Genomic DNA, 13,813 nt, shown 5'->3' with positions numbered 1-13,813 from the left:
GATCCAAAGGGCAGCCCCAAGGTCACATGGTCATGTGTGAGTGGCAGCAGGGACGAGTATGTTGCTCAATTTTCTTCTCTCTGAACAATATCCCTTTCAATAGTTCACTGGAACTTTCCAGACTAACATGAGAACGCCCAGAACACCTGGGCTGGGAGATTTGGTGAGGGAGGAGGAGAGATAGGAGGGTGCCTCAGGACCAGGGTGGAGGAGTCCCATGGGGGTCCAAGGAGGGGGACTTCCCAATGAGGTGAGTGTTGCTGCAAACCTGGAGGTGTCTGGGCTGTATCAGGGTCAGGGGTTTTGTAGTAGCTGTGTGGCTTCAGTTCCGTGGGACAGCACACCCGGCCATCTCTTAAGATGGAACTGGGTGATGACAGGACACCTTGGTGCTGGAATGTCTCAGAGGCCTCCCTTAGACTCTGCAGCCAAACTGGCCCCCACCTCAACTCAAGGGGGCTTATCTCACCCATAAAATAGCCCTTCCTTCTCCTGCCCTGCCCGCCTCCAGAATTCAAATGAGGATGACATTCATTGTGAGGGTCTTTTATCCCTAGCCAAATCTGTGACTCTTTACCTGGCTGCTTTCTTGCCCCAGCCCACTCCCCTTCTCCAGGTCCAAGGAGCCATAAACTCCCAGGGCTAGGGTGAGCAGATCTCCTACAGGGAGGTTCATCTATGGAAAAGAATATATTTCCCACCCGGTTCCCAACTCAAACACGCAATAAACGTCAATCTAATCTCCAAACGTGATCATTTCTCCAAACACGAAAATAACAGAGCCGCCAATGGGTCTGTCATTTTGTTCGCCCCATTCTAAATGCCTTCAAAACCGCCTGAATAAAGATAAGAGAGGATTGTGTACGTTTTCTACACAAATGGTGGAAAGTAATAAAATAAACATCAAAGGTGAGCTCCCACGTACTAGCAGCTCCGTCGCTATTTTCAACAAAGGCAGGAAAAAGGAGGAAACCTCAGCGTGGAAGGGCAGCGGGTTATAAGTGCACCCTTCCGGGGGTCCAGGGCGCCCCCTCCCTGGGGTATTGACACCACGTAGGCCGAACCGCCCAGAGAAAGGACCCCCTTTCCCGTTCGTTGGTCGGAAACCACAGCCAAAGTCCTCAAGGTGAAGGACTGGAAAGTAATGGCCGTAAACACGTGGTGCTCTAGGCCCCTGCCCTCGGGAACACGCCTTCCCTTTCGTTCCTGCTACAGTCGGAACCCCGGGAATAGCTCTTCTCCGCTCGGCTGGCGTCGGGAGGATTCCGCCGGGGTAGACACGCCGGCAGAGCCTGGCACCCTGCGCCAGACACAGTTGCCCCAAGGAAGAGGGGAACACTCCTTTTATCCAAGAGCCACCAGCCAGGTAAAGAAAAACGTACAGAAAAACAAAAGTGAAAGTCAGAGGCGATTTATCGAGCAACAGTCAAGGCCACTGGGAAAAAAAAAAAAAGGTACACAATTTCAAGTCCAGTAGTTTACTCAGAAAGGAAGGGAGAAAGAAAGAAGAGAAAGAAAAGAGAAAAGAGAAGAAAAGAAATGAACAAAGAAAAGAAAAGAAAGCCAGCAAAGGGAAACCACAGAAAGGTGCACAGCATGTGGCTCCCATAAGCGATCCCCGCAGAGTGTCCTGCGCGGTCTTTGCTGTTTAGCACTTCGTTAGTAACGACGGGGGGTTGCTTTCCGAAGAAGCACGGTTTTCGCTACCAAGAGGAGGAAAACACACACCGCAGGCAGTTTAAGAGGACTGCTGGAGGGAGCGAAGTCCTTGCTGCCCTGGACTCAGCCCTTCCGGGTGTCCCCTAGAGATATCCCCCTCCACTGCCCCAATCGCCTCCTTGAGCTCTAAAATGCAGTGACTCCTCCTGGGCAGCTGGGCTTTCACACCTGAGGGAGGAGCGGGCGGGCGGGGCCGGCACGCGGGCACACTCACTGACACGCGCACACCCCAGCCGCGCGCAGACTCCTCATTGGCGGGAGGCAGAGGGCGGGGCCGGGCGGACCCAAAACAAACAACCTGCGCGGAGATTTTGCCTCCGCGCTGCCGCATGGCCTCGGCCTGGTGTGAGCCCTCCGGGGAGCTGCAGCCACCTTGGCCACCTTGTTCCCCCACCCCTCTGCCATCTGCGCCCAGGCCCCGCCCCCTCGGAGCCGCCGCGGGGTTATATTGGGCTTGGACGAAGGTGGAGGCGAGACGTAGCAGCGGAAGGCCAGCGAGGAGATGCAGCTTCGGAGGCCCGGGACGAAAAGGCGGCTGCGGGCGCCACGGTCTCGGGGACTCGGCTCCGTGGGCGCTCAAGGCTGACGGCTCCATACCCTCCCCCCAAGAGTGGCACGCACACAGGCTGGCACCATCTCCGTGCCTCGAGGACGCCTGCCTGGGACCTGGGACCTCCAGTGAAGAACACCTCCTGGTCTCTTGAATGGATAGCAGATGCTCACGCTTCTTCCTTCCAGCAAGAAGTCCCAAGCCCGGCACACTTGGCTATCAGAGGGTGGAACTGCACCCCCTCACGCGTTCACCCCGAAGTCTCTAATCCTCGAATTGAAGACAGAACACATCCAACTCCTCCCTCTCCGCCCCTCTTAGTTCACCCAATAAGCACAACCCCTCCAAAAAAATTCCAGCGGAAGAAGACTCGTAAACGGAAAAGTGACTGTCTCTCGTAAGAGGAGGGAGAGCTCCTGGGAAAGAAAGGCAAGGACCCGTGACCCCGGGATCTCCATTCCGGCCCCCGGCACCAGCTTCCCAAGACCGCGCGAAGGAAAAGGGTACGGCGCGGGGCAGGGACAGGGTGTGTGGTCATGAAGTTGGAGGTGTTCGGCCCCCGCGCGGCCCACGGGGACAAGCCGGGTAGTGACTTGGAGGGTGCCGGCGGCAGCGACGCACCATCTCCGCTGTCCGCAGCCGGCGACGATTCCCTGGGCTCGGACGGGGACTGCGCGGCCAACAGCCCGGCGGCGGGCGGCAGCGCCGAGGAGCTGGCGGGCGGCGGCGAGCGGAACGCAGGCTGCGGGCCAGGAGCTGAGGAGGAGGTCCCCGCAGCGGTGGCGGCGGGGCACGCGGAGGCCTGCGCAGCCGGGCCAGGTGCGGGGAGCGCGGGGGGCGGCGAGGGCGCGCGCAGCAAGCCGTACACGCGACGGCCCAAGCCCCCGTACTCGTACATCGCGCTCATCGCCATGGCTATCCGCGACTCGGCTGGAGGGCGCCTGACGCTGGCCGAAATCAACGAGTACCTCATGGGCAAGTTCCCCTTCTTCCGCGGAAGCTACACGGGCTGGCGCAACTCCGTGCGCCACAACCTCTCACTTAACGACTGCTTCGTCAAGGTGTTGCGCGACCCCTCGCGGCCCTGGGGCAAGGACAACTACTGGATGCTCAACCCCAACAGCGAGTACACCTTCGCCGACGGGGTCTTTCGCCGCCGCCGCAAGCGCCTTAGCCACCGGGCGGCAGCCCCCCAACCAGGGCTTCGGCCAGAGGAGGCCGCGGCCCACCCCGCCGCTGCGCCCCCTCCGCCCGCGTCCGCCGCCCCGATTTCTCCCCGTGCGCGCTCGCCCGCCCGCCACGAGGGGCGCGCCAGCCCTGCGGGCAAGTTTTCCAGTTCTTTCGCCATAGACAGCATCCTAAGCAAGCCCTTCCGCAGCCGCCGAGATGGGGACGCAGCCCCCGGGGCGCGGCTGCCATGGGGCGCCGCACCCTGTCCGCCGCTCCCCACATATCCTGCGCTCCTCCCCGAAGCCTCCGGAGGGGCCCTGCTGCCGATGTGCGCTTACAGTGCGGTGGAGCCCTTGCTGCTGAGCGCGCGCGGAGCCGACGCACCGCCGGCCGCGCCACCCGCAGTGCCTCACCTCTTGCTTGCGCCCCTCTCTGCCTCGGCCCCCGCCAAGCCGTTTCGTGGCCCCGCGGCTGGCGGCGGCGCGCACCTGTACTGCCCCCTGCGGCTGCCCGCGGCGCTGCAGGCGTCCTCAGCCGGTGGCCCCGGCCCGCACCTGCCTTACCCAGTGGAGACGCTTCTGGCCTGAACCGCGCCGCGGAGCCCGGCAGCAGGGGTGGGAGCCATCGGGGAGGAAGGGAACACAGGCTTGGGGTTTTTGCATTTTCCAGCCAGACAAAAAAAAAAAAAAAAAAAAAAGACTTTAAAAGAAAAATCTCCATCAAACGTGCCTTAAAGCTAAAGCATTTTTGACAGAAGTGTTTTAACTTAGTTCAGAATGTTTTCTTTCGTGACTTTACAGAGAACTAAACCAATTCTTAATAATTGTTTTAGTTTACTGACCAAGCCTGTCCCTCCTTCACTTCACAAAGACTTTGTCTATTTTCTTACTGCCCAGGCTCTCCCTTATTCCTATTTTTGTAGCACCTTCCATTGATTTTTCCCTTAACACACACACACACACACACACACACACACACACACACACACACATATCAGGGAACCATTCCATATGATAAATGATATGACTACTGTTTGGGGTTTATGGGGGCCCCACTCTGCGTAAGTATGTGGCATTTACAGGCATGACTGAGTGTGAGAGAGGTGTCAGAGAATCTTCAGTCATTTCTCTGCTATTGACCAATGCTTCACTGTGCCAAAAGATAAAAAAAAAAAGGCTGGGTTTTGTAATTAAATTATTTATATATTTTTGAAACCTGAATTGAAAATGTTGCAGGCAACGGGCTACAGCTTTATTAGTGGTTCGGTGGTCTCTAACTGTGGTCTCCTTGGGCCAAGCAATTTCTGTAAAGGAAAATTTAACATTACCTATGTGGGGTGCCAGGACCACTGCCACATGAAAGCGAGTGTGATTTTTATTTTTAATATTATTTTATTTGTGTCTGTACATATTCGTGTATAAATTTTATGAAACCCAGGCATAGTGCTTATTTTTAATAAAACTTACAACTGACTTTAGCACTTTGTGGTAGTAGGTTGGAGATGGAGAGTTGTTTTTTTTTTTTTATATATCCCCACCCCACCCTGCCCCTGCCAAGAAAATTGGTTGAGGTTTGACTCTCAAAAAATTTCCAGCGGGGGTCAAATATCTTCTTGAATAATTCAGTAAAGGTAGAGGCAGAGTGCAGGTTTCCTTACCTAACCAATTGCTATACAAATATCCAGGATGAGACTTCCATCAACACAATTTCTTAAACTTCCAACCAATGACCTCTGTGAAAATTCTCTTAAGAGTTATCGGAAAAAATGATAAGGTGTGTGCCCCTCTCCTACAAGAATCCCTTAGTAGACAAATTGAGCTATTAACAAGGTTATAGTCAAGCAGACATTTTTAAGTAAATTGGTTCTGATTTGGAGTTCAAAAAGCTAGAAACAATTGTGGTATAAGACCATCTCAACACACCAAAGATTTCTTTAGGGTAGTTTTAGAAAGCAATTTGAAAGTCAGTGTTTTTTGACAAAATGAAACTACCTACCTTTTTAGGGATTCCAAAGTTAATTTGCTTATGAACCAATCAGTAGTAATTTTTTTTCACACTCTCCTTTCATATGAGGATACCATTTGTCAAGGTGGGGCTGCTAGGCCTATTTCAGTTGTGATCTGAAGAGAAAATACTATCTCAGATGGGGCAAAGACAGTTTCTCATAGCAAAAAGGAAAGGTTTTGATCTGAGGAAGCACCAGAAAACAGTGCAAACACCTGTTTCTTGGTAAATTCAAAGGCAGTGAGGCTCTAACAATTTATGGATCTCAGTATTCTAAAGACTAATGCAAAGAACAAGAAATCCAGAATCTTGACATTTAGGCCCCATTGTTGTTCCTGCAGTTCTGGGATAGATCTCATCTAGTTTAAGACAAGATGATGATTTAGGATTTACATATTGTGAGGTGGGGAAAAGAAAGTGGAATTTATTTCAGGATGCTGTCTTTTGGTGGAAATGGGGGGAGGAGGGGGAAGCCCATCTGCTAGTCTAGTACCAACAAGTCTTGACAGATTTTGGTTATATCTACTTAGTAACCATGAAGGGTGATAATAATAGGATTGAATTATGACAAAAGGTAGACATTGAAGTGGAGATTTGCACCTACAAGGCCAATAATTAGACTAAAAAATAAGACTGAAATGGACTGGGGCAAGAGATAGGGCAACAAGTTTACTGGATTGGAAAGATCAGGACCCATATGCTCAATCCTTTTCCTTTTTCTCTTGAAAACACACTCTGAGTTTAAAGGCCAACAGGAAGTCAGCCACTTGAGGTACTTCTGAACTCCAGTAGACCATTTCTCTCCAACTGTGTGCCTTGCCTCCAGAGGCAAGGTGCTGCCTACTTTTAAATCAATTTTGTAAAGCCACAGTTTTCATTTCTACATTGATACATGAAATCAGTTCTGCAAATGGAGATTTTAAACCGCCTTCGATTTATTTATGTTAACACAATAGAGAAGTAAAAAAGGCAAAGGGCAAGGTGATTTTTTTTTTTTTATCACAGCTAGTCTCCCCTCTCTTCAACAAAGTCCTTCTTTCCTAATGAACACTCCAGAGTCCCATTGACTGGGGTCCCCTCCCTGGCTTCTGATTCCCTTCACTGACTCCCCAGTAACTGTAAGGTTTGCTAGAGGATGGTCAGAGTCACTTGAACTTTGTGTCCCTGTTCGGCCTTTTATGACCAGCTCCAAGCTATAACTTTCACGACCCAAATGCCAATTACTCTGGGGGCCCAGGATGTGGAGTGTGGAGGGATAGAGGCCCCTGCGGTTCTGTCGTGCCCTCCCTGTCTCTCCTTCGCACTCCCCAGGCTCTCCCTGCTGGGCCCCAGGAGACCCCAAAGGAGGGGAATCACACAAGCTCCGGTTTTCTAAATGAAAATGTAAAGTTGCAAGGATGCTTTTAGTTCAGGCCACATTCCAATTCCACGGGAACCGCACCTTGCGGAAGAGAAGGGGGCTCTCAGCGACCACGCTCGGTAGTGCTCGCAGGACCCAAGCCTCGGGCCGCAGCCTTCGAGGTGTAATCCCACCAAGACTGTCGCTTGTGACAACCGCCCAGAAAACTGGATTCCTTGGCGCCGCCGGGAGGACCGCTCCCGGCCCAGCGCGCGTCCGGTGGGCCTAGGGCTGCCTGTCTCTCCCCCTGCGCCGAACCCACCGCCCTCCCCCCACCCCCACGGCCCACCCTTCCCCCAGCTGGCCCCTTGCTGGCCGCGGGGGTCCTGGCCCACCTGTGCAAACACCCGGCCGCCGGCCACCGAGCGCGCTGACCCCAGGGTGGGGTGTGAGTCTGTTTGGTTTGGGAAACGCCCTTTGATACCGGTCAGGCCTGCCGGGACCCAGAGAAGTAGGTGAAGGGCTCCGTGGGTTAGTTTTCAAAGATCCCCTCTTCTGCCCCTGCGTTGGCACTTTGCAGTCCCTTTTCCCCTTACCCCTTCAATGCTCAGAAAAACCTCCAGAGATGAACAAATGCGTGGAGAGAAGTGCGGAACCCCAAATCCCGTTCCAGCTGGACCTCCCCTTACAGTGCAAGACCTAGTTGCATCTGCCTTCCCCACAGCCAGAAATCAAGTGCGCCGCTTTGGAGAGCTGAAAAATTCTCCGGGAAGTGAAAGGTGGAAACATCCTGATAAATCTAAAACCCACTTCCTACTGTAAAAGACGCTTCTTCTAAATACAGGAAGCATGGAGCCAGGTAGTGAATGTGCCGGGGTCCTGTGCTGGGAGGCCCACATTCCACTACCTCTCTGGCTGTGTGTGAGCCAGGGCAGTAAATAACTTCAGTCATCCCTGGAGATTGCTTACTCCAAGTCCCTTAGCTTACGGATAAGCGACCTAACTAAAGCTCCTTGTAGAATTGTGAGCCAGATTCTTGTTTCTCAAAAAGAAAAAGAAAAAAGAAAAGGAAGAAAGAAAAAGAAAATCACAAAAATTCTCATCCCCAGCCAATGAATACAGGTTCCTCCATGAGCACCCCAGAGTTGACCTTGCTGAGCTGGAAGCATCCTTAAGGAATATTACCTATGCCCTATACCGACTCTTGTTCCACTCTGACACAGTTTCACAAACTGGACATTTATCTGCCTCTGGGAAACACTAAGTTAAAGTCATTGACTCTCAGGTAGACCCCTAATCTTATAGATGAGAAAACAGGCTCACAGAGTAGCTTAAACACTCCTCCTGGCAGACCCTCGTGGAAACAAAGATCCAGCTCCCTGTTCAGAATTCTTTCCACTGTAGCAGAATTATCTGGATAGTTCAGACCAAAACATACTTTGGCCTGAACTGAGTTGAACTATTCAGATAGTTGTCTCAACTCACTTTTATTACAATGGTAGGCAGATTTCTCAAACTGGTAAGTAGTTTCTTTCATTACTAAGAACTCGCCTCCCCCCCCCCCCCCGCTGCCCCACTATAATTGTCATTTTCTGGAAGATGTCATGTCCACTACTTGCCTGAGAAATCTGGATGTGAAGTGTCTTAGACCCTTTAGCTTTACTCTATTAGTGGTCATGCTACCACAATGGAATTGGCAACTGCTTTCTCTCACTTCTGCAGAGTGCCAAATGCATACCCCTACTGAAGCACAATTCTGTACTGAGGAAGGAGGCTCTCTAGAGGACTGAGTGTAACTCAGCACTCCCTGGTGAGTCTTGGTGACAAGCACTAAATGATGAGCACTCCCTGATGCACACCTCTCCCACTTTTCCACACTAGGCCCCAAATAACAAAAATGGCCCCTTGCCCACATGGGAAAGAAACTTGTTTGTGCACTTGTTATAATAATTTTATAGTTGTAAAAAATGCCAGTGAGTGCACATATGACTAATGATTTTCTTAGGTATTAAGGGACTTTGTTGTCATCAAATTTACAAAGATATCGCTCCTCTGTTTTACTATTGTTTTATTTCTTTAGATCAGGATAAGCTGAGTTTTTCCTTAGTTCCAGAAATTAGAACCTGAAGTAAATATTTCCTGCTTTCAAACTACCACCATATTTCTCTCTTATGTAACAGACTTTATAGTTCTCTAATGAAACCATTAAACTTTTGTTATGCTTTAACAATATAATTTGTTAATTCTTAATGTTGTCAACAAATGGCCCTAATAAGTATCTTCTAAGAAGATCATGATCAAAAACATAAAATATAACTCTCCCCAGATTCAATGTCCTCTTTCAAATTGGCAAGGATTCCAATGTCATGAAATGCTGGTGGTTGTGTAATAGTTTCTACACTGTATCTGTTCAGCATTATTAAGATGGATGGGTGATTAGAAGCAAATGTTGTTCCTGTCATTTGCCAATTTATACACAGACGGGGGAGAGAACTGTATTGACCTTCATTTTTGGTGAACTACAGCCAAACATAAACATTAACATAATACCACATTTCCCTTACCACTCTTGAACCCTCTTTGCCGCTCTTTTCAGGAAAAGTTTAACTTAGAAGACTTGCCATAACTGAGCCTTTTTATCACATCTGTTTGAAGCCCAAAATAATACACATATTCAACATCCTTGACATGTATTTGTTGTTTCTGACCATCAATTTCTAACCATTAAGGGAAAAGGTAGAAAAGTTTCCCAACCTTTGGCTGGCTGTGCTCACTGTAGTTAAATGTCTGGTAATGATCAAAATCAAAAAAGTGGTCAACTCAAGAAAGAACTCAAAGAAGACCCGAGTCTAAATTCTGGCTCTGGCTCTCACAGCTGTGTGACCTTGGGAAAGTAAGTCATCCCTCTAAGCTTCAGTAGAACAAAGGGGTTGAGGTAGAACTTACCATAGTACCCAGCCACAAAAACTTGTATAGAATGTCAAAGATGGCAATGCAAATGGATGCTTTTTCTTTCCCCTAAACTCAATCAACTTGGGATCAAATATACATTTCAGGGACAAGCTTCATTTTAGCATTATTCAACATAATTAAAATTCTCATAGACATAGCAAAAATATTGGAGACCATTAGGGTACAGAGCACATACACAACTTGTCATTCTAACGGAGTGTAAAGTGGATTTTTGACAACATTTTCCCCCAATGTGTTCTCGACAACGTGATTTTTGCACAAAATCCCAGATTTCAGAATTTTGTGTAAAACACTAGCATGCTTATTTTGTAGTCTGGAAAGCAAGGTTGAAAGGGATTGGGCTACTATCAAGAGGTTTCATTATAAGCAAGACATCCAGGGCTGCTTTCCTGGCTTTGACAGCTCCCAGGCCAGCCCTTAAATCCTGGGATGAGAGGATCATATCAGTCCTTCATTTGTTTATTTAAGAACAAAGTCCAAAGATGCCAAAGGCAATTCTCAGCAAAGTCAATACAACCTAAATATGCAACCAGCACCAAGGAACTCAAGGGATGCAAACCAACATGTGCATTTATTTGTACAAATATAACACAAAATACTAACATTAAATATAACATAAAATCAATGTGGGAACACCAAAGGAAGGCAAATCTGGAAACTAGAGAAAATCCCTAAAAATATGAACCTAAATAGTAATAAGTATTATTATTTAATAAAGTATATTCCAGGTACAATCTCGGGCTCAGGGAAAACATGAATCATAAGGGTTACATGATTCTTAACAGATAGATCCACACTCATTTGGGGAAGCTGGTATTTTTCTGAGGGAGTCAACGTTTGTATCTGCCATCTCAGGGTCTACACCCCTGCCCCTGGTCCCAACACCCTGATTTTCATTTTTTGAGTCGCCTCTCCCTGCAGTGTGCCATTCTGTGTGTTGCCCTCTTCAGCCTAAGGCAAGCCAGGCAGACCTTCTCTTCCCCAGGACTCCGAACCTGAAGCAACCTGAAGACTTGAGGGACAAACATGAGTTGGATTGATTTGTCTCTGCTGCCCCAATGAAATGGTCCATCTGCTCCTGCTAAGGAGCCCATGGAGGTGCCCTGGCTCTTTTTCTTTCCAGAAAAAAACCTTCCAGTCAAGTCCTGCTTTGTTCACATTAGTCAAGTATCTGTCACTGGTAATTTCACCATTCTGCACAATCAGGGCAGGCACAGCTGGAGGCAGCCAAGATGGCCTTCATGCTCTTGCCCCTTTTTTTTCTTTGGAAGCTCTTCTCCTCTTACTGGTCCTCCTTGGATGCACAGTGCTCCAACAGGAGAATGTGGGTGGCACAAAAACTAGGGGAAAGTGTCACGTGGGTGGTCAGGCAATCAGTGCAGTGCAACTGTCTCCTCTTTGGGGAACAAACAACCAGCAAAGGAAACCTCACACTATGGAGGGCTACTCAGGAAGACAAAGTCATGAGACTAAGCTCAGCCACATGGGGACCCTTTTAAACATCAGCCTGAGTGGAAGGATCCAGTATCAAAAGTTTACATTCATACAATTCTGTTTACTTATATGACACTCTGAAAAAGGCAAAAAGGACAGAAATCATATCACTGGTTACCAGGTGTTGGATAGGGGAACTCAAAGGAACACAAGGGAAAGTTGGGGTGATGGAAATAATCTACATCTTCATTGTGATAATGGTTACATGATTACAGACATTGGTCAAAACTCAGGGCTATACATCTAAAAAGTATATGTTGCTGTATGTAGATTCTACTTGAATCACCCTAACTTAACAAATAAACTCATAGGGAATGAATGCTAAGACTTAATATATGGCCCAAACCAGTGACATTTCCCAATAGCAGCTTAAGTTAAAAGAAATTAAGACTTATTTATGAATTTCAGCTAACTAGAACTAGTTAGGGGAATAATTTCTGAGGAAAGGTAAACTTTCCAGTGCCTCTTAAATCATATATAGCACTCAACTGTCCCCTTCCCACTGTGGGCAAGGCAGCCTATGGCATTGGTGTCTGCTCCTCTTCAATGTGGAAACTGTCTCAAGGACCACCATCGAAAAGGGACATCATGCCAGAACTTCCTCTGCCTGTGTTCTTCTTACATTCAGACAAATTGTGTTCTTCACCTGACCAGTTAGCTGAGAAAGGCCATGAGGCTATGAGCCATCAACCCAAGTGGAAGAGAAAGTCTCACCTGCTTCCTGAAGCTGGATTAGTTCACAAAGCAACTCTTGGGGGATGTTGCCAACTCCAAGACCTGAATCAATGCCCAGTACCCCTGCAAGGAAAGGTCATTAAAAGAGGGACCCAAGAAAGGCACCTGGATAGCTCAGTCTGTTAAGCATCCTTATCTTGATTTTGGCTCAGGTCATGATCTCACCCTGCTTAGGATTCTCTCCCTCTCTCTTTGCCCCTTCCCCACTGATTCCCTCTCTCTTTCCCTCTCCTTCTCTCTCTGCCCCTTCCCACCACTCATGTGCATGCACTTACTCTCTCTCTCAAAATAAATAAACTTAAAAAAAAGAGGGACCCAAGAGAGACTATATGACACTGCTCAGATCTATCAAATATACCTGCCGACACTAAATGAAAGAGATCACACAAACATAATTTATTCCCTTTGCCCTCTGACCCCTACCTGCACCCCAATTCTGTAATCACAAGTGTCAGAATGCCAAGGAAATGTTGAGCAAACTGGACACTTTTGACCTGTCACAACAGTTACACAAGTCAGCAATCTGAAACAAGATAATTATTAGTTCTCATATTTATTAGCTGAGCCCTTTTGAGTAATAGCCTCTGGGGATATTTATATATGCAATAAAAGACCTCATCATTGTTAAGTACAAAATGATGTGGCTTACTGTGAATTTGCGCTGAAGCAAAACCTTAGGTTCACACATTGCCTTTGCCTAATTCAGGAAAGATAACAGCTGTGGCTTGACCCTTCTCCACTCCTGTGTACAACTCCAGTGTCTGCCTTGTAAGTGCTTGTTGAACTTAGAGGTTGGAAGTTGGTAAGAGATGCCAGCTGATTTGGATACAGTAAAGATAAATCTGAGCCTGTATTTTCCAATATGTAACTCCAGAATGGTAGCTGAAAAGAGATGTCTGGTGGCCCAAGTCACCTCTTCAAGCTCTGCCTATGGGCAGAGTCAAAGTGCTTGAGCTCACAGGTTTGGCATTAGAAGCAAAGTTTGCCCAATAGGGCTTTCTTAATGAGTCACAGGAAATTAAAATTAGTGCATCTTTTAGTCACAGTTGATTCAACTGAATCAAGGCCTAGCCCACATCTGGGGCCAACAGTGGTTGTTGACACAGAGTGATTCATGGAAGGAGCCAAAATGTTCTGCCAGATAAGATCTCTCTCCCCATACTCTGTTTGCCCACCAGCCCACTACCACTCCCCCAGGTTATTTTGCTGTCTGAAATATTACTACTCAAGTCTGTTTAGTTATAGAATAAAAATGGGTCACAAGAAACACTAAAAACAAAAAGAAAAACAAAACAAAACAAAAAACAATGGGAAAAGGGGAGGAGGAGACAGAGGCAATCACTGTTCCATTATAGACACAACTTGACCTTTCTCTCACCTTTGCTAATTTCAGGGCCCAAGCGGACCAGCAAAAACACATCTGTCCATAGGCAAACCAAATGACAGAGTTTTCAGAAAAATTCCTGGTGCCAACCTTAACTTTTACCTTCTATACTTCAGTAAGAGAGTTATTGGGTATAAATGAAACACTGCTGGTAAGCAGCAGTGAGTTCAACTCCTACAGTGAATTTGATGTTAAGTTCGGCTGCTCATTAGCCACAGTCAGTCATCCCTCATGGTGATCATTCTTCCTTTATTCCAGGATAATAATACCACATTGTGCACTTGAATAATTTGCTTTTTTAAGCTCCTTTGACAGATATTTTTTCTCCCACTTACACTTTTTTACTGAAGTTAGAAGCAAACCCAACACATGTTTGTCCCTCAAGTCTTCAGGTTGCTGAACCTTCCCCCAGGTTCAGAGTCCTGGGGAAGAGAAGGTCTGCCTG

General features: G+C 48.0%; 1 protein-coding gene across 1 annotated transcript; it reads left to right on the top strand.

Moving 5' to 3' along the window:
- Nucleotides 1–2,799: 2,799 nt before the first annotated feature.
- FOXQ1 (forkhead box Q1) lies at nucleotides 2,800–4,916 on the top strand. The gene has a single exon (XM_058733202.1). It carries the CDS (start codon nucleotides 2,806–2,808, stop codon nucleotides 4,024–4,026), a length of 1,221 nt encoding a protein of 406 aa, XP_058589185.1. The 5' UTR covers nucleotides 2,800–2,805; the 3' UTR covers nucleotides 4,027–4,916.
- Nucleotides 4,917–13,813: the final 8,897 nt, after the last annotated feature.

The sequence above is a fragment of the Neofelis nebulosa genome, chromosome 6 (genome assembly GCF_028018385.1).
Source record: "Neofelis nebulosa isolate mNeoNeb1 chromosome 6, mNeoNeb1.pri, whole genome shotgun sequence".
NCBI lineage: Eukaryota > Metazoa > Chordata > Mammalia > Carnivora > Felidae > Neofelis > Neofelis nebulosa.
This window is presented reverse-complemented; position numbering and strand designations above follow the sequence as displayed.